We start from the raw sequence: 22335 nt of genomic DNA on the forward strand, positions 1-22335 counted from the left end.
AAATATTTGAACCTAGGCTTTCTAAATAGTAAAATTAACTGTCTAAATAAAATTAATGTTACCCAGGAGAAATACATACAAATATACATTGAAAGTTTCTTTTTTTCTGGTACTGGGGATTGGACTCGGGTCCTTGAGCTTGTGAGGCAGGCAGCAGCACCACTGAGCTAAATCCCCAGCCCTACATACATACATACATACATACATATACATATATATATAAGGAAAGAATGACCTTTCTACTTAATCTAGTATGTTTTGACCTGTACTTACTAAAAGGATTTAGAAAAAAAGAGATCTTATTTTCTACATATGTATCACTATAATTTAAAAACTTTGCTTATTTAAGCTCAATAAGAATTAGTTTTGTTTATACTATTACTCCTAGAATTTAAGTGTTTATTACAGTTGATATAAGAAGTTTGACTCAATACAAAACAACTGTCTAGATGGATATAACATGTGATAGAATGACCGTGACCTTTGTATGGAGAATACCTAGGTTAAAAGGTAATCTCTAACCTGTATTAGTTGTGAGAGGATATGCCCCTCTCTTCTTAAAAGGAGATCCATAAATTCCACATGTGTAACGATATAAATATGTTTAACATGTGGTTTTTTTTGAGGGGGGGGTACCAGGGATCAAACCTGGGTCCTTGCACTTGTAAAGCAGGCAGTGGAAACACTGAGCTAAATCCCTGGCCCTAACATAGAAGTTTAAATAGTCTAAAGTTATTTCTATCAAAGTAAGCATTTCTATCACACAGTATTTTCAGATATTACTATTACCAGCCCTCTCCATGGGGCAGAGAATGTCTTAAATTTACTTACATCTTTTTCTCATATAATCATGCACATGGTACATAATCTAGAAATATTTTTGATACATTAATGGATGGAAGAATCTTGTACTGCAAAGCACATATTTAGGAGACTGTGTTATCCAAATTCCTCCAGTGGCACTGACATTCCCACTGTCAATATTTCAGATGCAGCACAGTGTCACCTTTTGTACCATCCACAGAGGAAAGCCCCAAATAAACAATGCAAAAGGACACAGCAGAAAGAAAGTGGGAGAGCAGCTATAGACTCAAGGAAAGTGAGCCCAAGGCAGTGTGAGGCAGTCTGGCAGATATGAGAAAGACAAAAGCTCACACTACAGAAAGCCTAGCTCGCATTAACATCTTACCTGACCAAGAATGACCTCAACTTTCCCAATAATGCTAACAGCCTCTCTTTTATAAATATAAATTGCCCGCAAAAACCATAGAACAGGGACTTATAGTTCCTAATGTATACTATTAATGATCTAATTCAAAGAAAAGGCTGCCAAATTTATGAAAAAGAACCAACTTCAGAAAAAGCTAACAGTAGCACATAGGAATTTAATTCTTACAGCATTTTCCAAAGACACTGCAAAGGTTTTGCTTAACTCATACCTGAGGAATAATCTTCTTTTTCTTATTATTTGCTGCATTGGGTCCAGAAAACAACTTCTCCAGAGCAGCTAAAGCTGCACTTGCTTTTGCTACTTTCTTATTTGGACCTGCGCCTCTGAATTTCTGTCCATCTACTTCTACCTAAAATCAAGAACATAACTGCAATTATCCCACACAATTCCTCTATGAAATTTTAAATTTTAACATTCTGTAACATGGAAAACACCATGATAAGTTACGTAGTTCCAAAAGAACCGATAAAGTCTAAAACTTTTTACATTCAGGGAAGGATATCCCATCTGTGAGAGGAACACAAGAGTGGCACGTATCTAGGCACACACCTCCATTACAAACCGCTTGTCGTGGCTTCCACCAGTCTCTGAGATGAGTTCATACTTGAGACCTCGTCTTTTTTCATTGAGCTCCATTACAGGATTTTTGCCACTTGCTGTGAGGATAGGGCCCTGAGTTCTTACCTAAAAGACAAAGGGAAGCTGGAGGGTCAATCAAGTAAGATTTTTCTCAATTTTTACTTTTTATAAGTATATGTTGGCAGTACACAATGATCACATTCTCTGTGGGGAACTGGTACACGTATATAACATCTTAATTTCAATCAAGTTTAATAAGAAGTTTAATATTCTAAAATCATGAATACAATTATGCTAAAAAGAGGCTCAAAATTCTACTTTAAAACACTTAAGGCTTAGGATGAGTCACCTCTGTACACTGATGGCGAAATATCATCAAAGGTGTGGAAGCTGTACAAGCAATAAATGGGATAGTCACCTGCCAGCCTGCCTTCAAACACTGGTCCCAACAGACCAGTATTCAAGGACTAATGTAGCCATGCCACTCTATGGTGTCCAGGTCTGATCTGTCCTGTTCATACTCTAAAAATAACATGAAATAACTAACAAAGAGGACGGAACAGGGATTCACATGATGCCTGAGGGTTCACTGTTTTCCACCATTAGTGTTAGGAAGAAATAACCCTAAATCTGGGATATGGAAGGAAATATTCTTTCTTAAAAGATTTAAGTACACCTTAGGTGAAAAACAGCAGTCTATACACGGTAGTTCTGATATTTTAACGACAACAAAAAAGTTAATCATTCCCTGCCTTCAAGGAGCTAGGGTATACTGGGAAGGGCAGATTAATCACTGTAAAACAATGCATGTTACAGCACGGATGTATGCTGCAGAAGCAAAGTCATACGGATGTATGACTTTCCAGTGCAATCTGGGCAGTTTTCTTGAGCTGTGAACCCAGCCTTACAGAACTATTAGAGCATCACCGTGAGAATCATAGGGAAAAGGACATCCTGACAGGTAAAAGAGCAATGCAAAGGCCCAAGAGAGGCAAAGAAGATTTGTTGGGAGAATATTGCAAAGTTCAGTCTAAACATGTAAGGAAATAAGGAGAAGAAGGTGGTGTGACAGGGTCTCACTGGAAGCATCCTGGGCAGTGCCAAATCGCATGGAACTTTGCATACCAAGCAAATAAGCCTTGATTTCACCATAGATAGTGGGAAGCCACTCCAAGAGTTTAACCTGAAAAGTAACAGGACTAAACTTGGCTTGAGTTACAAAGAACTGTGTTGAAGAAAGGTAAGAATAGAAGTAGGGAAAAGAGGGCCAGGGATTTAATTCAGTGTCTCCGCCACCTGCCTTGCAAGCACAAGGACCAAAGTTTAATCCCCATTACTGAGGGGGAAAAAGGGGTGGGGGGGAGTAGGGAAAAGAAGTAATTAGTGTATGAAGATTCCCATGAAGAAAGAAGCTAGCACCACAAACAAACAAATAAAACCCACAAAGCACTAAAAATGTGACAAAGGAAAGGATCAGAGATAGAGCACCTTTTTGAGTTCAAGGATCACATCTGTAATTCCATTATAGTGACTGCTCAAAAAGTGCTGAAAAATAGTTTCTCTGGTATGAGAAACTGAAAGTGTAAATGAAGATTAAAATGAATAACTGATAATGTGAAATAGGAAGAAAAGATCCAAAGGGGTTAGGGGAAGTGACAGAGGTAGGGGAAAGGAAATAAGGGAAAGGAAAAAAATACGAGAAAAGAAAAAAAATGGAAACAAAGCCTTTGCAAATAGGGAGGAGTGGAGGGGTTGAAGGGAGGACAGGGGAATGGGAAAAAAATAAGAACCAAGATACATCATGTAAAGGTACAAGTTCCTAATGGTGAATGTAAATGTACCGTATACCTAAAATGTACCAATAAAATAATTTAAGGGGGGGAAAAGTGCTGAACAAAATAAATGCCTAAAAGTATTATGCATATAAACCTAATGGACATCAAGACATTCATAATACAGTACTCTGTGGATTGGATAAGTAGCTGCTGAAGTGAACAGCAGGAAGTTTTCAAAGCAAGTTTAATATACACTCATGGATATTTTGTAATAAACTCCCTTCTTAATATATTTTCATAATTTATACTTTTAAAATATGTACTCTCCATCTTTTAAAGATAGAGTTATTTTTTGAAACTAGATTTATACTAATCACTCTCTGCTCACCAAACCTGTTTATAAAAATGAGTACAGACATAAATCTGTGTGTGATGGGGAGATAATGAGGACTAAACCCAGGGAGGGCCATGAGCATGCAAGGCAAGTGTTCTATCACAGAGCTACACCTCCAGCAACCTCCATTTTTTTTTTTTAAGTAAGTCAGGGTTTAATTAAGTTATTCAGTCAAGCCTTCAACTTGCAAGCCTCCTTCCTATCTTGACCTCCAGAGTAGCTGGGATTACAAGTATAAGCCACCATGCCTGACCAGACACAGAAATATTTGAATTTGAGAGCTAGAAGTATAGCTTGGTGGGTACGTGTTAAGCATATGTGAAGCCCTAGATTCAATCTCTAACACCAAGAAAGAAAGAAACATTTAAATTTTTTTTTTTTTTTTTTTTGGTACCAGGGATTGAACTCAGATCCTTGTGCTTGCAAGGCAGGCGGTGGAACCACTGAGCTAGATCCTTGGCCCTAAGAAACACTTAAATTTTAATTATGACTACTATTTTTAATGAAGAAATGAAAAACAAGAGCTCCTCCCCACTCATTACTTCGTTATGCAGAAACTAAGCATAGACGCAGCTACTACCAAAACCTCCACATGTTCATATAGCTGCTATTATTGTGGGCCACTCTGCTCTCTTTTTACTTAACAGCCTGATCTTTGTAATCCACAAACCCTTTCTTCTACTGTTATACATAACACAGCTGGCAAAGCAACATCTTTGCCCTGCGACCACCACCTATAAACCAGCATACAGAACACAGCTGGGTGCCACATTTGTCTGCACAGCAGCCAATAGACTGTCTAGGACCCTTTCTCAGACTTCAGCCCCCATCGGTCCACTCCCCAGTGGTCCACCACTTGGCACTTCTCAAACATGGGCTTTCAACGCCATATCATGGTGCCTCCCTTCTTCTTTCAGCCTAGAATGCCTTCCTTCCACCTCTTCCCCACGTACCCAACTATCTTCTACTTACACAACCACTTTCTCGTTAGGATTTCACATCATTATATTTATTCTGAAATCATAGGCTTATCATATTACATTATCTGTTATTATAAATGTCTTTTTCCCCTTTTAGACTCAGAAAATCTTCAGGCTCTAGACACAATGCAGTAGATAGAGCTAAGCAGGTACTAAAAAGGACTTGTGGACTGAGAAAAACAGCATTGAGTCCTTAATAAATATGTACTCTTGGCCAGGGATGTAGCTCAGTGGCACAGCACCTGCCTGGCAAGTGCAAGGCCCTAAGTTTGATTCCCCAGTACAAAATAAACAGACAAACCACAAAAGCCAGAAAAGCAAAAAACTTATTATTACAAATGACAAAATAAAACAAAAATTAATATGTAAGCTCTGTTACTCAAAGCCAATTTTCTTTAGAGGGAATCCAGTAAACAAGAGTTCCATGAACCTGCCAATGTGCTGTGCGTGCTTGGTACTTCGTTTTCATCCCATTCTGCTGTCTTTAGCAATAAGCTCACAGGTCAGAACTTATTCAGATGCTGAAGTCCATTCTACATCAGATTATTCCTTCTTCTCCTGTGGACTTGGACCAACTAAATGATGGCCTAATTCTTACACACATACACACCCCAGTTTAGCACACTCTTTGAATAGCCCCAAATTTCTTCCACTGGATCTTTTAGCTTTTTTATTTTTTAATTGTTGATATCCTTGATGCACCGTAACTGTAACATAACAGAACAACTTCCATGGCTAACAATAGTAAAGTGCTAGTTAAATTAAGGTCTATTCCTGTGCTGGACAGTATAAAATATTGTCAGGTATTTTCAGAGTTAAGTGAAAACAAATCAAAATGTAAAACAGCACAAAATCCAATTGCTTTCATAAAAATATTCAAGAAATTAAGACAAAGTATTAATGTCTACCTCTAAAATACACAGATTTATACGTTTATTTTTTTATTTATATTTTCCAAATCTCTCAAATTTTCTACATGTATATTACCCTTTTCTAACAACAATGTGCGTGCGTGCATGCGTGCGTGTGTGTGTGCGTGCATGTGTGTGTGTGTGTGTGTGTGTGTGTGTGTGTGTGTGTGTGTGTGTGTGTGTGTGTGTGTGTGTGTGTGTGTGTGTGTGTGTGTGTGTGTGTAGGTAGTATACCTCTAAGGTACTGGAGGTTTCAGTTGTAGAATTTCCAGTATTATTGCTTGAGTTTGAAGACACTGTTTCATTTTTGCCTTCATTGTCTGATTTTTCATCGGAACTCATACATTCAATATCTGCATCAAAGCCTGTTGGGTATCCCATTGCCTGCAATACCTGTGTAAATTACATTAAAATGAAATTTTATTCACACACCAGAGATTATACAGAATAGATGAAACACTGAGAATGAACATTTCAAATTCATAACATTTGGGCTCATAAAACATCTTTTAAGAGCAAGACAATGCTAAATCTATAAATCCTTGGTTAAATAAGGTATACCTACCAGGATAGCACTGTAGGAAAGAGAAGAAATCTGCTCAGAGTAATCAGATTTCAAATAAAAGATAACAAAAATGCAAGCTTGAGGTTGCTCCCAGTTCTTTTGATTTGGAAAGATGGCACAGCCAGGTTCAATCAATGGGATGAGGGGAAAGTCAAATAGCACCGTGAAAACTGTACACTGGGCTGGAAAGGAAAAGACCTGAGAATCTCTTCTCAATTTTGCAAAACAGCAAGACTATAGTAGTTGATCTCTAAATTCTCTCCCCTAATCCACCCTGTTCTTGAGATCAAACTCAGGATACTCTGAGCTTTCCAGACAGGTGTGGTGCCACTGAGCTAAATCCCCTGCCCCATTTCTAAATTCTGTGGCTCAAACTAGGAATGGAAAGTGGCCCAGAAAGGAATTTACAACATCTAAAGCTTTCTACTCAACTGTGCTTTAAACTTAAATCAGGGGTTCCCATCCCCCAGGCCACAGACCACTACCGATCTCTGGCCTGTTAGGAACCAAGCCGCACAGGAGAAGGTAAGGGAAGCTTTGTGCTTCATCTGCTCCCCATCACTTGCATTGCAGCCTGAGCTCTGCCTTAGCATTGGATTCTCACTGGAGTATGAAGCCCTCTGTGCACGGCACGTGCAAGGGATCTTAAGTTGTGGGTTCCATTTTATAAGAATCTAATCCCCAAATCGACCAACCAACACCAAAGCGACCACTGCACACATGCTCATGTGTGCATCCCCAATAACACATTCATGAAACCAATCTCTGGTACCAAAAAGATTGGGGATCGCTAACTTAAATCATAATTGAGACCTGGGAAAAAAAGATTTAATCTCTAGGTTTACTTTATTTCCAAATGAACTAAGCACAATTTTGGACTTCTATGTTCATTCCTTTCTAACACAGCTTGATTACAGTATGGTAGTTTGCTGCGGACAGAACCCAGGGCTTCTCCATACAAAGCATGAGCTCACCACTGCACCACACCTCTCATCCCTTAAAAAAAGCTTTAAATCAGAGGATACAAGGATAAGTTCCTAAAGGCTGCTGAATTTGTTTTCACTTTTACTGTTTGCTTTCCTGAAGCAACATCACATTTCTTTACTGTATCAGATGTACTAAACACATAACTCCAAAAACTGTTACAATAGCCCCACGAATGAGAAATGCCCTCAAAGACAATGGTGTCATGTGTTAATGATTTGGCCAACAAGTATTTTTTTCAAATGATTTTTTTTTTAAAGAGGCTTAAGTAGAATGCTGTACATAGAGAACTTGAAGTTAATCCATCCAACTCATATATGGAGAACTTGGCATTCTGATAAATTCTTTCTATTTATTGGGAATAAAGCTATTTTTTACATCTTAAATTCTAAAAGTACTCAGGTAGTACTTTACACTAAGTACATTAATATAATTTGGTTCTATCTGCATCAATATTTTATAAAGAAATTGCTCATCAACTGGAGACTGGATAAAGATGTGTTTTAATATAAAATGGAGTACTACTCAGCCATAAAAAAGGAGAAACTAGAGATATTTATAGCTAAGTGGATGCACATTGAGGCCATACTCTAAAGTGAAATTAGTAAGTCTCAAAACGGGGGGGGGGGTTAGCTCAGTGGTTCTGCCACCTGCCTCACAAGTGCAGGGTCCTGAGTTCAATCCCCAGTACCAAAAAAATAAGAAATTAGCAAGTCACACATGTGTAAAATACTGAAAAATTTCTCTGGTGTGAAAAACTAGAAGTGTAAATGAGGATCAAAATATAAAATATATAAATAAAATAGGAAGAAAAATCTAAAAGAGTAGAGGAAGTGGGAGAGACAGGGGAATGGTAAACGGAAAAGAAAAAAATATGTGAAAAGGAAAAACATGGAAACAATGTCTTCGTAAATAGGGGAGGGTAGAGGGGGTGAAGAGAGGGCTGGGGTATGGGGAAAAATAAGAACCAAGATAAGTTATGTAAAGGTACAAGATCCCAATGATGAATGTAACTGTAATGTATACCGTAAGTGTACCAATAAACTTAACCAAAGATTAAAAAAAAATAAAAAGAAAACACCTTCTCTGCTGGGTCCTGCAAATATGCCCTCCCTGAGAATCTCATCTCAGAGAAGTTATCAGTCCAAAAATTAATCCCAGGTGACCCAGGCTGCAAAAGCCAAGCATCACAAATAAATTTGTAAAAAGTCAAGTCATGCAGCAATTACCAACATAATACAGACAATCAGAACAGTCTAATGTAAACTAATTTAAAGGAACCTACCACTTTTTCACGTCAGTCATTTTTTTTAATCATAGGAACACAAACCAATACATTTAGACAAATTGTGTATGATGGATGGACTACCTTCTCAAGAAATACAGTGTTCACTTTCAATAAAAATAGCTAGTAACTCTTTTTAAAAGAATAAAATTTCATTTTTCTATGAACACAAATTCTAAGAGCTTTTACTAGTATATACTACAAAAGTTTACAAAACAAAAAGTTCTCAGACCTCTGAAAATGACCAAATTAAACAGGATCCACTTAGCTACTTTTTCAACTAAGTCCCATCCTAAGTCCTTGTCCTTAAGAGCCCAGGTGTAGCAAGAATCTCACTACATTGGTGTAGCCAGACTCTCCCACCTCCCCCCCACCTTCCCCACAGCTGATCGAGTTTCCTCCTCTCCCACCTTCCCCAGGTGATGTTTGACCAGCCTGGTCTGCCTTTACCAAGAATCTTGTCTGGTAACCAGAAAGCCTCTTTTATACCTGATGCTTCCTCTTAGTACTTTTCCATTCACTGATCCCTCCTGGTTCCGCGGCTACAAATCCCCATATTATATTCAGAATTGAGCCTGGCTCTATACTGAGGTCTTTCTATTGCACTAGTTCCTATTTTTACTGGTATGACAACCGTCTAGCTCTGTTTTTCTCTGACAGAATACAAGTTTGTCTAGAATCAATATTCAGGCCCATATCAACAGCATAACAGAAAAATGGGAGTTTCAATGCCTGGCAAATAAATCCAAACCTAATAAACATTATCAATGGAGCTTTAAAAATCACAAGACACAAGGACCTTCAAGTTATGACCAAAGGCTTGAGTTATGACCCGAATGTTGGCCACTTGTGCTTCCAGATGGTCTCAGATATATTAACCATTAAAGAGCTATGGAAGGAACATTACACCTTTTCCTGTGTGGGATTAACTGAGGAATCCTGCCCAAAGTCTCTCTAAGGACTGCCTTAGAGACCTGCCTGTACACAGAAGATAGACACTGAAGGCTGTGCAGAGTAGCCTGAACCTTTGATTGACCAAGCTGAGTTATAACCAGCCCTCGAGAACAAATTGAGTTTGTTAAATCAAGGGTCCAATGTAATTCATGGAAATAGGATAACTTTGAAAATAAGCTGTACATGGCCATGTTCCTTTCTTCCAGGAAGAGGGCTGAGGCTGATAAATGTTATGACTGAGAAAGATGATACCCTTGAAACCTAGGGACCAGGATTGAAAATACAATACATGGCACTCTACCCCATGGCTCTCTACTCAAAAGAAAGTAATGTCCATGGCTTCTGTTGCATGGAGATCTGATTTCATCAGATACTCAAGGGATCTGAGTAAGCAGCTGTCTAATAAGAGCCTTCATTCCTCGTCACATTCTAGCTGATCTTTTTCCTCCAAATTACTAAGGTTGTTTATGTGGAATGTGGCTCATCATGTCTCTAAATGTGCCCTTTGTGAGGGGCTGCCAGAGTAAAAAACTGGAAGAGGAAAGGGAAGTGCTTCCCACTAATCTGGATCACTTGGGAACCTGCTGCTGGGTGGACAGGCTCATGTGGCAGGAATGGACTGCGTGCTTCATTTTGATTTGATTCTCTAGTGTGATCTGTCTTAATAGCTATAGATACCCTGCCAAGTTCCTGAGTAAGGACTGTGAAGATTTTTATCTAGTGGGACCTGTGTTCCTGAACAAATGGAAGACGTAATATTTAACACATTTATAAATGGAAGATGTAACATGGTATAATCTTTATGGATGGTAATTTGGCAATGCCTGGCACATATCAGAATACCAACATATTTTTTAATGAACAAATGAATTATTTAAATGTGCTTTCCCTTTGGCCTAGTAATTCCATCTCTAAAATATATGTTAAAGAATAAGCAGACAAGTTTAAACAATACAAAGTAATAAACTGGAAGATCTAAATCTAAAACAATTACTTTATGGTAGCTTGATAAAAATAAAATATTTGTTCCTGAGTAAAAAATGAGTACAATTTTTGTGTTAACTATAAAATATTCATACTATATTTCTCAATAAATGAAAAAGGCATGAATCTACTTTATACACATTATGATACCCTCAAATGAAACCTTGGACCAGGCTGAAAATTCATTAATTTTCCAGTTTCAAAGTTACTGCAATACACAGATCACACATCTGCCAATTTCAATGGGCTCTCAGGTGCTATCCCATTTTTGTGCAAAGAAATATACAAAATACACACACCAAACAGAATAATAAAGACTAAAAATGGACCCATATCTCTTCAGCTCAGGTTTTGCCAGTGGGTTTGTATCAAACTTTTGTCTCAACACAGAAAGCAAAACCTGGAATCCAACTACAGAGTGCATAAATCTGAGTAAGACTACTGGGGCCCAGAAAAGATGCAGGATATTTCTTTTTTCTTTCTCTTTTCCTTTTTTTTTTTTTTTTTCTTTTGGTAGTGGGGCTCAAACTCGGGACCTTATGCTTTTGAGGCAGGTGGTGGAACCACTGAGGTAAATCCCCAGCTAAATCCCCAGCCCAATGTAGGCTATTGCTGACAGAGCACCAGGCCTTCACATCAGATTGCTGATTAAACACATTCAGCCAAATAAAATATTAAAGCAGAGATTTTTCAAACATTCAGAGCTGGTTTACCCTGATACTTATTCCACCTGAGTGAAGCAGAAGTCCAGTTTATCCCATTTTCAAACAGCCCAAATCTCAACTCTTCGCATATTTTGGATTTAGCAGTCAAGTGCACAATCTATCCACACTGCAACTCAAGGTTAAGAAAAAAAAAGTGTGAAAGCCATCTATTTCCACACATGTCACAAGAGCCCTTTACAAACTCTTCTCAGATCCAACACCATTCAGATTTTAACTGATACGTACATATTCCAAATGTTTATCACAGAATGTACAGGACCCAAATATACAGGCCCCTCCATGTTTGCCAAAAGTTCAGACAGAAAAAAATAAAAAACCAAACTTCAGAAGTGAAGACAAAGCACCAGGTGTGGTAGTGCACACCTGTAATCCCAGCACTCAGGAGACTGAGGCAGGAGGATCGCTGTGAGTTCAAGACCACCCTGGGCTACATAGTGAGTTCCAGGTCAGTCTCAACTACATAGTGAGACCCTGTCTCAAGAAACAAAAACAAAAACAAGAAGTGAAGACAAAGCATTCCCAGTCCATTCAAATTCCATTATTCTATAAAAAGACCACCCGGCTACATAGTGAGTTCCAGGTCAGTCTCAACTACATAGTGAGACCCTGTCTCAAGAAACAAAAACAAAAACAAGAAGTGAAGACAAAGCATTCCCAGTCCATTCAAATTCCATTATTCTATAAAAATGTATCACTGTATCAAATAAGAAATTAACATCTAATTCATTATATAGAAACATTTGTTATTCTACTAAAAAAAGAAAATACCCACCAATTTTACTGAATTGGAAGTTGCTCTGGGGCCACTAGGTTATCCTAAAGATTATTTATTTAAAAAAACAACCCATGTACCGGGCATGGTGGCGCACACCTGTAATCCCAGCATTTGGGAGGCTGAGGCAGGAGGATTGCTGTGACACCAGCCTGGGCTACATAGTGAGTTCCAGGTCAGTCTTAACTACCGTAGTGAGACCCTGTCTCAAAAAAAACAAAACAAACAAACAAACAAAAAAACCCCACATGGCGGGGATTTAGCTCAGTGGCACCGGGTCCTCCTCACAAGCACAGTGCTGAGCTTGATCCCCCAGTACCACACCCCCCAAAAAAAACACTCCATCAAAGTCAGCTTCAAAGAGTATCACTGATACCCTTCTTTGTGAAGATCCAAAGAGGAATTCTACCTCATATTTATACAAAAATACTTAAGACACTTATAAATCTACCATTTTCAAGTCATAGTCAGTAGCTTGTATATTTCACACATTTTTAATGTCATTTGCTACAGAATTTAGCTCTAAATTTGTGACTCATTCTCAAAAGTACACAATAGCTAACTCATTAAACTATATTTTTAGCCTTAGTCCTGGATCTACTTTTCTACCTCATTTTAAACTCATACTCTTTCATCACAGTCTAGAAATCCATTCTGTAAATAATACAGGATATATTAATATTTCTACCTCTTTGTTACTATTTTTGGGCACTGTTCTAATCACTGACTGACCTATCATATGCTTCTTATATATTTATTGTCTGTATCCACATCACACCCATGGTGGGACATCAATTCCATGAAAATAGGTACTTCTCTTTGCTCACTGTTATATCTCTACTATCTAGGACAGTGTTTGCATCCACATTAATACTACTTGTAACATATTGAAATGACCACAAAAACATTTTGTGCCATACTGTTATAGAACAGAATTTTTCTCAAGTGACAATCTTTGGACTACATGATCTTTGACATTCTGGCATTCAAGAAGTTAAATGTACTTACAAAGAGATTCCATTATTTGGGAATTTTCTATAAATCTGCATGCATGACCAATTGGCCCAATCCCAAACATTATTCCCCATGGAAATACTTTGAAATACAAAATAGCAGCATGCATAAAATACTAATCAAATATATTTATGACAACAAAACTGGAAATGGCAAAATATTCAATGATAGAAAAGGGTTTCAGCAAAAAAAAATTCATGTTAATCATACAGCCATTTAAAATTATTTATGAAGCTTTCAATTAGAAAAATACTAATAAACTAATTAAAAACAATTACAGGATAAAATTATATATATTGTGGGTCTAACTTGAAAACAAAACAGAAAAAGAAATAAACCAACATACTATATTGAAGTATCAATAATCTTTGCCTCAGAAATATGTAACTGAGTTTTTTTTTACTATATTTTCTAATACACATTATTTTTTATAATAAAAAGTTTTTTGTAATCTGAAGGTGATGAGTTTCTATGTTACTGTTGTGAAAATTTTGAAGATATTGATTTACCACAGGTAAATAAATAAGCATTTTATTTGGAACTTAAAACAACAAACCATTGGTAAGCAAAAATAAATTCTGTACCTTCACTGCTACGTGAAGTTTTGCAGTTTTCTTGGATGGTCCTGAGGCTTCGTATGTTGTTCCATCAACATCTACAGACATTGTGAAGACCGGAGCATGGACAGGGCCCGACTGAGACAAGAGCTTATACTGAAGCCCAGGCCTGATTTGATTGAGCCTCATTAGTGCATTCATAAGGTCTATTGCTTTACTATCCAGGACTGTTAAGGAAAGAGAAATGAGATCAGAAGTTAGCTAGAAAGCGAATTTGCTTTTAATCTATACATTTTTAGGTTCCTAGTAACCACCACAAATTTACCAGGTATTTAAAAATGAAGATTGCAAAATAAACATACAAAATTAATTTCATAAGTAGTTAATATTACTCAATTATCATATTGACATAACTATAAAAATAATATGCTTCACTAACTATATATATACATTAATTTCCACTTGTCAATATTAATCTACCTTAAACAATGAAGTCTGAAAACAAAAGTTGTTCAAGAATCAATTTCTTAGTTAAAATTTACCCTAAAACTCTAAATCAAATGAACCAAATATTTCACTTTCTATTTTCTTATCTGAGGCTACAAATCCTTTCTAGTTCACATCAACTGAAAAATAAAAGTTTTACACACTTTTCCTTAAGTTTCGTTTCATCTTCTTATTGGGATCTTTATCATCCCCTAATCCATCTTCAAACGGTCTCTTTAGAGCTGAAGAGCCAGCACCTAAAAAAATGAGAGCTTCACTGTCATTCAAAACAAATGATAGCATTTACTCTAATAAATTCAGATAAAATAAATCTCAGAAATCACACACAAAGGCCACACTTTTTTACTGATAAACTACCACACTCATAATCTAAAAGAGCAAAATGTTTAAACACAAATCTTTCTGAAACCATGTAATATCACTTTTTATATTTATTTTCTCATTTAACTCACATATACACACAAATATCTATACATATGCTATGGTCTGAATGTTTCCATCCTCCAATAATTCCTGTTGAAACTTAATGCAAGTAAAGCAGTGCTTGGAAAAGCATGTGGGTTGTGACAGAACTGTTACAGAAGAATCCTGAGAGTTGTCTCTTCCATCAGGTGAAGACACATAGCAGGTGCCATCTATAAGGAACAGACCCTAACCCAAATCCCAATTCTGATCTTTACCAGACACCAAGTCTGCTGGAGCCTTGATCTTGGATTTCACCTTCCAGAAATGGGGGCAATATATTTCTATTGTTCACAAACTCCCTAGTCTTAAGGTGTTCTCTTACAGCAGCCCAGGCAGACTAAGAGACTATATATTCACATCTGCTACATACTTGAATACAAAAGGTTTTAGAGAGTCAGGCATGGTGGCACATGCCTATAATCTTAACAATTGGAAGGCTGAGGCAGGAGGATCAACACAAGTTCCACGCCAGCCTAGGCTATAGTGTGAGTTCAAGTCCAGCCTAAACAACATAATGAGACCCTGTCTCGAAAGAGAGAGGGAGAGAGGGACAGAGGGGGAGAAGGGAGAGAGGGAGAGGGGAGAAGGGAGGGGAGGAGAGGGAGAGGGGAGGGAATGGAAGGGTCTGGAAAGACTTGTTAAAATGTTAAAAGTAGTTACCTCTGATAGAATTTATTTTTACTTATATCTTCTCAAGTATTTTTAAAATTTATATAAGTAACTTAAACAAGTACCTATATAATAACTATACATTTTTAAAGTCAACATATTAAATCTTATGTTTTCAGAAATCCAATTATCAAACTCAAAAAATATAAAATGTAAAATATTCCTCTGCCACTTCAAATCCTATTCAAGATTTTATTTACAGTTCCCCTCCACCATAAACCCTTTCTCTCACATCAACTTTTCAACAGTTAACTTGAGTATCAGACATAGTCTTTGTTACAGTTTAAATCTAAAATGTCCTCCAAAGTCTCATGGGTTCAGAAGGTAACTGGATCTTGAAAGGGTTGCTCAATTTATTAGTGGATTAATCAATCCATTGATGACTTCCCAGCTTAAGTACACTATTAGGAGGTGGGGCCAAGTTGTACAAGGTGGGCCCCTGGAGACGTGCCTTTAGGGGGCTTTCTGCTTCCTGGATTCCAAGGGCTGAACAACTTTTCTCCACCAGGTGTTTCTGCCTTGGAGCCAAAAACAGACCGCACCCTCTGAAAAAATGAGCCAAAGTAAACCTTTCCTTCTTAAATTGTGTACATAAGGTATTTTGTCCCAGCAACAGGAAAGTGACTAATACAATCTTGTATAATTGCCTCCTTCGTGTGTGTGTGTGTGTGTGTGTGTGTGTGTGTGCGCGCGCGCGCGCGCGCTAGGAATCAAACTCAGGGCCTGGCACTTGCCAAGCAGGTGCTGTACCGCTGAGCTACATCCCAGGCTAACCTTGAACTTTCAATGATCTGCCTGCCTCAGCCTCCTGCATGCTGGGATTACAGGCATGCACCACCATGCCCAGCCTTACTGATTATTGAAGGCCAAAGAAATTTTCTCCTTGTCTTTTACCTTATAAAGTATCTTAACAGGAGACTAAGAAATAATAACATAATGAGTATGGAACCGAAGTAGCAGCTTTCTGTCCAAGATTTTAAAAAATCAGAGAAGCTTATCGAGTGATTTAGTATGTTAAATAATTCCCTGTCTTGAACATGAAAGTTGGCTATTGCATTTTTCCTAAGGAAAGCTATGTTCAAGATATTCATGCCGCAAGGCTTTCAGATACTTCTAGTGAAATTTTGTAATAATACCAAGGTTATGTGTTTCTGATCAAGATTTATTGTTCCTTTGGGTAAACACTGACTTCAGCATTTGCTTGGGTCAATATTTACCACTCAGGTCAATCGGTCGATCAATTTTGATATTCTCTTCAAGAGAAAGCGATAGCATCTGCTTAGTATTATATTTCACTTGCATCACATAAAATTCTTGAGTTTGTCCACCTCCCAGAATGTAGTCTTTAAGAGACAAAAATTAAAAAGGAATGTGTCTATTCAATCACTCTCCCACTCACTAAGTTACATTAAAAGCAGTTCCCTGACTGAATGGAAATCACAAGCTGGTTAAATGCACAGATCTATTCTCTAAATCCTCTAGCTACATAAATATAAGTCTATGTTTTAAGTTTCATTATCAGCCAAGCCCCTGGAAAATGGCTTAAAAATCTGAGGCTAGTAAAAAGAACAAGGTAGTTTTTAATCTTTATAGTTGTCCAGAAACGAGAAGTGATCATTTGTGAGGCAATAATTTTTTAAATAATACTTGAGTTCTGACTTCATCCCTAGTACTACTCTTAATACTTTACATGCATTCACTTATTTAATCTTCACAAGCATCCTATAATCATGCCCATGATTAATTTCCCTCAGGTATTCATTCAACAACAAATAGTATTTACTATAAACGAGACAATTTTAGGTGGTGAACACACAAAAGAAAAAGCTGCTGTTAAAGAGTGTAGGCATAGTAATACAGAGTAATTACAACATGTTAAATAACCATGAGTATAGAGAAAATAAAAGTATTTTAAGGAGGGGAAGTATCACTATTTTATATGTGGCCTTCGCTGGAGGAGTCAAAAAGTATCATTGATGAGGAGACTTTTTGATGAAGATATGTGAGATCAAAAGAGTGAATTATTCAGCCATTTGGGAAAAGAGATCTCAGCAGGCAAAAAAGAGTAAATACATAGGTCCTACAGCAGGAAAATACCAAAAAATATCATAAAAGCCTGAGTGGTAGGAATGGCATCAACAGGCAGGATGGTTACACAAGATAAGGAGAACTATGTGATGATATAAGACAATAGTTCTCAACACCAATGCCATTAATTGATAAAATGCCAGGGTTGCTCTTCCAGTATTTGAGGGTAGGTAAATAAGAAAAAAACTGACTGATGAGACCAATCAGAAAAGCCAGAAAAAATCTAGACTGGACAATAAAGAATTATAGTCATGAACAGAAAGGAAACCTTGCATTGGGAGATACATTCCCAAATTCACAAAGAACTGAATGGAGTACTCCCCAGGTCTCAAGGCCCTAAAACTGATGCTCAAGGACAAAAAAGAAAGAAAAGAAAAGAGAAGAGAAAGAAAGAAAGAAAAAGAAAGAAAGACAGACAGACAGACAGACAAGACAAGACAAGACGGCCTGAATCCACACACTCATGTTGGGCCTTCAAATGCTACACACTAGAAAAATAAGATGAAATAGAAATAATCTAGACCTCACAAGAACTGTAGTTAAGCTTCAAATCATCTTAAATTATTCAATAATAATGAAATAATCTAGGATTAAAATAATCTAAGATTCCATTAGCAATCTCCTCCCAAAATATAAATTCTCCCTGGAGAAAGGTATCATTACTCAAGACTTTAAATTCTCTACAATGTTTTATTTAAAACCTCTAGTATTCATAGTAGCAGGCACTTGAGAAAACAAAATATTGTAAGCAAAAATTAAGAGAAAGGCAGAGCAAGGTGGCACAAACCTATAATCCTAGCACTCGGGAATCTGAGGTAGGAGGACTTCCTCAAGTTCAAGACCAGCCTGAACTTTGTTACAAAGCAAGACCCTGAAAAATCAAGAGAAAGAGCAGACAACAGAAATAGACCAAAAAAGGAATGCAGATGGTGTGAAAAAATCTCAAAATAAACTTTATTCAAAGGAATTTCTAACAGGAAAATTAGAAACTCCAAGAGCCAGAAGTCTGTTACAAGCTAAAAACTGCCGATGTGCAAGGGGAAAGCTAATCTACAATAGAAGCGAATAGACAAAGTTCTCTAAGTAATTAACAACATGCTAGCAAACAAAAACCACACACAGAAAAGATCTAAACACACAATGAACAAATGAGACTTGATATGTAAAGAAGATTAGAATTACCAACTGCAGAATATATATATAACTTTTCAGAGCACAAATCATTTTATGGCCATGTTCTGGGCTATAAAACAAGTCTTAAACACCATCAAAGAATAGAACTAGGCCAGGGATTTAGCGAAGTGGTTCCACTGCCTGCCTCGCAAGTGCCAAGGACCTGAGTTGATCCCTGGTACCAAAAAAATTTAAAAAAGAATAGAACTCATGCAATGCAAACTGTTGGGTGACAGAATAAATACAAACTAAAAAGTAGAAAATCCTCATATACATGGAAATTAAGAAATGATACCTAAATGTCTAATCAAAGAACTGATAAAAAGAAAAATATAAAATAGGTTGAACTAAATTACAATGAAAATATTAAACTTGTGCTTAAAAGAAAATCTACCATCTTAATAACATATGTGCTTAAATAAGAGACTGAAAGAAATCCATAATGTATTTTTCATCCAAGTTCTAAACAAAAGCAGCAAATTAAGCCTAAATAGTAAAAAGAAATAACTTAGGATAAGAGCAGAGATTGAAGAAATAGAAGACAAACACATGAACTGAAAGATGAATCTTAAAAGACTCATAAAAAAATGATACCTCCCCAAAAAAAGTATGAAAATTGGCAGAGGGTACTGAGAGTGCTCTACCATTTAGTGACAGTCCCAGACTTCTTTTTATTTGAGACAGGGTCTCAACCAAGTTGCTGAGGTAGTATTCAAATCTGTATTCCTTCTGCCACAGCCTCCCCACATGTTGTGGTGTGTGGCACTGTGCCTGGTTGCATAATATTTTAAAATCTAAATGCAATGGACAAATTTCAAAAATATAAAAAATGAAAAACCTTACCAAAACAGTCATAATGATGACTGTCCCATATTTATCAAGGAAATTTGATTCATAATTTAAAATCTTCCCACAAAGAAAACCATATGTCCAAATGGCTTCCCTTTAAAGAGATGCTTAAGCAGGGATAAAATCTATCTTACATAAACACTTCCACACAACAGATAAAGAAAGGGTCCTTCCTAACTTATTAAGGCAGTTTCATCTTAAAGCCAAAACTTAAAACATTGTAACAAAGAAAAATTGCTGACCAATCTAACATTAAAAACCTGTGTTTTCAAGAATTACAAAAACCTTCATAAAAATGCAAAACTCCTCAATAACATAGTGGAAAGCAGAATGCAGCAAATCATTGAAAAGATCATTCACTATGACCAAAGAGGATTCAGGATGCAGGGATAGTTCAACATACACAAATCAGTAAGTAAGGGTAATAATGCTCCACATAAACAGAAGCAAAGACAAAAATCACATGATCATCATCAATAGGCACAAAAAAGCATCTGAAAAAATCCAATAACCATTAATGATTTAAAAAAACCCTTAAGAAAATAGGTACAGAAGGTCTTTATGTCAATGTGATAAAAGCCATCTATGATAAACCAATGGCCAATATCGTACTAAATAGAAGCTGAAAGCTTTCCCTCTAAAATCAGGAATAAGACAAGGATGTCTACTATCACTACTCCTGTTCAAAATAGTTCTTGAAAAACTAGGCAGAGCAATTAGACAAGAGAAAGAAATAAAAGAGATAATGAATAGAAAAGGAGTGTCAAATTATCATTATTTGCAGATGACATGACCCCCTACACAGAAGATATCAGAAGTGCCACCAAAAGATTCCTAGAATAATCAAATTCAGTAGCACAGCAGGATACAAAGTGAACACTCAAAAATCCTAGTGTACATACATGTACATCAATAACAAACTCACCAAGAAAAAAATTAGGGAAATGATATCTTTCACAATAACACCAAGAAAAATGAAATACTTAGGAATTAACCTAACCAAGGAAGTGAAAGAGCACTACAATGAAAACTACAATACTCTGAAAAAAGATGGAAGGGGGTATCAGAAAACGCAAAGATATCCCCTATTCCTGGATAGGCAGAACCAATATAATCAAAATATCCATACTTCAAAAACTGTCACACAGTTTAACACAATCACAATCAAAATACCAATAGCATTCCTCATAGAACTAGAAAAAGCAATCTTAAAATTCATATGCAACCAAAAGAGACCTAGACTAGCAAAAGCAATTCTGGACAACAAGGGCAAGATGGGGCATCATTCTCCTAGACTTCAAGTTGCACTACAAAGCTACAGTGATAAAAACAGCATGATACTTGCAAAAAACAGACTTGGGGATCAAAGGAACAAAACAGAGGATGCAGAAACAACTCCAGGCACACTCAGCTACTTTATCTTTGACCAAGGAGCCAGATCCTTTCACTGGAGGAAAGATAGCCTCTTCAACAAATGGTGCTAGGAAAACTGGCTTTCCATCCACATGCAAAAGATTCAATCTAGACCCTTACTTCTTACCATGTACTAAACTAAAAAAATCTAAATATTAGAAGAGAAACATTTTGATGGAAGACAAAATAGGTAAAACACTTGAAGATACAGACTTTCAGAACAGAACCCCAGGTGCACAAGAAATAACACCAAGAATCAACAAATGAGATCACATCAAATTAAAATGCAAAAGAAACCAGAGTAAAGAGACAATTTATGAAGTGGGGGAAAAAATCTTACCATGTATTCCTCAGACAAAGAACTAATATCTACAATTATAAAGAACTAAAAAAAGTTAAGATTCCCCCCCAACAAACTGAAAGGCCCTGTTGAAAAATGGGCAACTGAAAAGAACAGACACTTCTCAAATGAAGAACAAATGGTCAATAAATACATGGAAAAAACCCACAACAGGCCATTTGAGAAATGTAAACTAAAACAGCACTGAGATTCCTTGTCACTGCTGAAAGAATGTTTAACATCAAGAAAACAAACAACAACATGCTGGGTGTGGTGGCACAAGCCCATAGTATTGATGGTATGAATACGGGTGAATGAAAAGGGTTTAAATGACTTCAAAGACTAAGGCCTGAGCAGCTTGACAGACAGGAGACTGAGCATGTCAATGGAGTGTTTCCAGTGACTGGGATGGGGCTGCTATGGACGAGAAGAGCAGAGGCAGGAGACTGGATTTGAGACATCTTAGCCTTAAGATGCAGTACAGCCCTATGAATATGCTGCAGGCATTCTGAGTGAAAGGCCTAGAATCTCTGATGTAGAAAAAAAATTTCAAGACAGAGGAGACTAAATCAAGTCAGTATAAATAAGGAGGAGAAAGTCTAAGGCCAGGACCATGGGACTCTGTAATATTTAGAAGTCTGGAAGATGAGGAAGAACGAAGATAACTGAGGTGATGGCAGTGGCCAGAAGAACGGAGAAAAAGTGACAACCTGGAGGTCAAATGTAAAGTGGTATTTCATGTCAGAAAAGTGTCTGACGGATACCAAATGTTGAGGATACAGGGCAACAAGAACCCTCACATAATAGTGGTGGGAGGATAAACTGATATATTCAACAAATTACTAGGTCATTTAGCAACCTACAATAACTCCAAGAAACATATCTTAGAGGTCATGTAAAAATTACTCCTAGCAAGCCAGGTGTAGTAGCACAGGCTTGTAAATCCCAGCACTTTGGAAGGCTGAGACAGGTGGATCGAAGATTTGCCCAGTCTGGGCAAATTAATGAGATGCTATATCTCAAAATGGAAGAGGGGGGCGCTGAGGTTGTAGCCCAGTATGAAAGTCCCAAGTTTTGGGGCCCCTAGTGCCCTCTCCAAAAAAAAAAAAAAAAAAAAAAAC

The 22335-nt window shown here is 37.1% G+C and overlaps 1 protein-coding gene across 6 annotated transcripts in view; it reads right to left on the bottom strand.

The window, feature by feature from the left end:
* Nucleotides 1-22335, bottom strand: part of Strbp (spermatid perinuclear RNA binding protein) — a 98456-nt gene that overhangs the window by 22430 nt on the left and 53691 nt on the right. For 5 of the 6 annotated variants that reach the window (XR_002025023.2, XM_033759059.1, XM_019205948.2 and 2 more), the window contains exons 11-15: nucleotides 14361-14453; nucleotides 13738-13937; nucleotides 6105-6263; nucleotides 1781-1915; nucleotides 1440-1580 (exon numbers count right to left, since the gene is read on the bottom strand). Coding sequence is in view for 5 of the 6 variants with exons in the window: in XM_033759059.1 (XP_033614950.1) it covers nucleotides 1440-1580; nucleotides 1781-1915; nucleotides 6105-6263; nucleotides 13738-13937; nucleotides 14361-14453 (728 nt within the window). In the remaining variant the exon portion in view is untranslated. The remainder of the gene's footprint in view (nucleotides 1-1439; nucleotides 1581-1780; nucleotides 1916-6104; nucleotides 6264-13737; nucleotides 13938-14360; nucleotides 14454-22335) is intronic. The other variant, XM_019205949.1, reaches the window with a different exon arrangement.

The sequence above is a fragment of the Fukomys damarensis genome, unplaced genomic scaffold, assembly GCF_012274545.1.
Source record: "Fukomys damarensis isolate Sample0158 unplaced genomic scaffold, DMR_v1.0_HiC HiC_scaffold_36, whole genome shotgun sequence".
Classification (NCBI taxonomy): domain Eukaryota; kingdom Metazoa; phylum Chordata; class Mammalia; order Rodentia; family Bathyergidae; genus Fukomys; species Fukomys damarensis.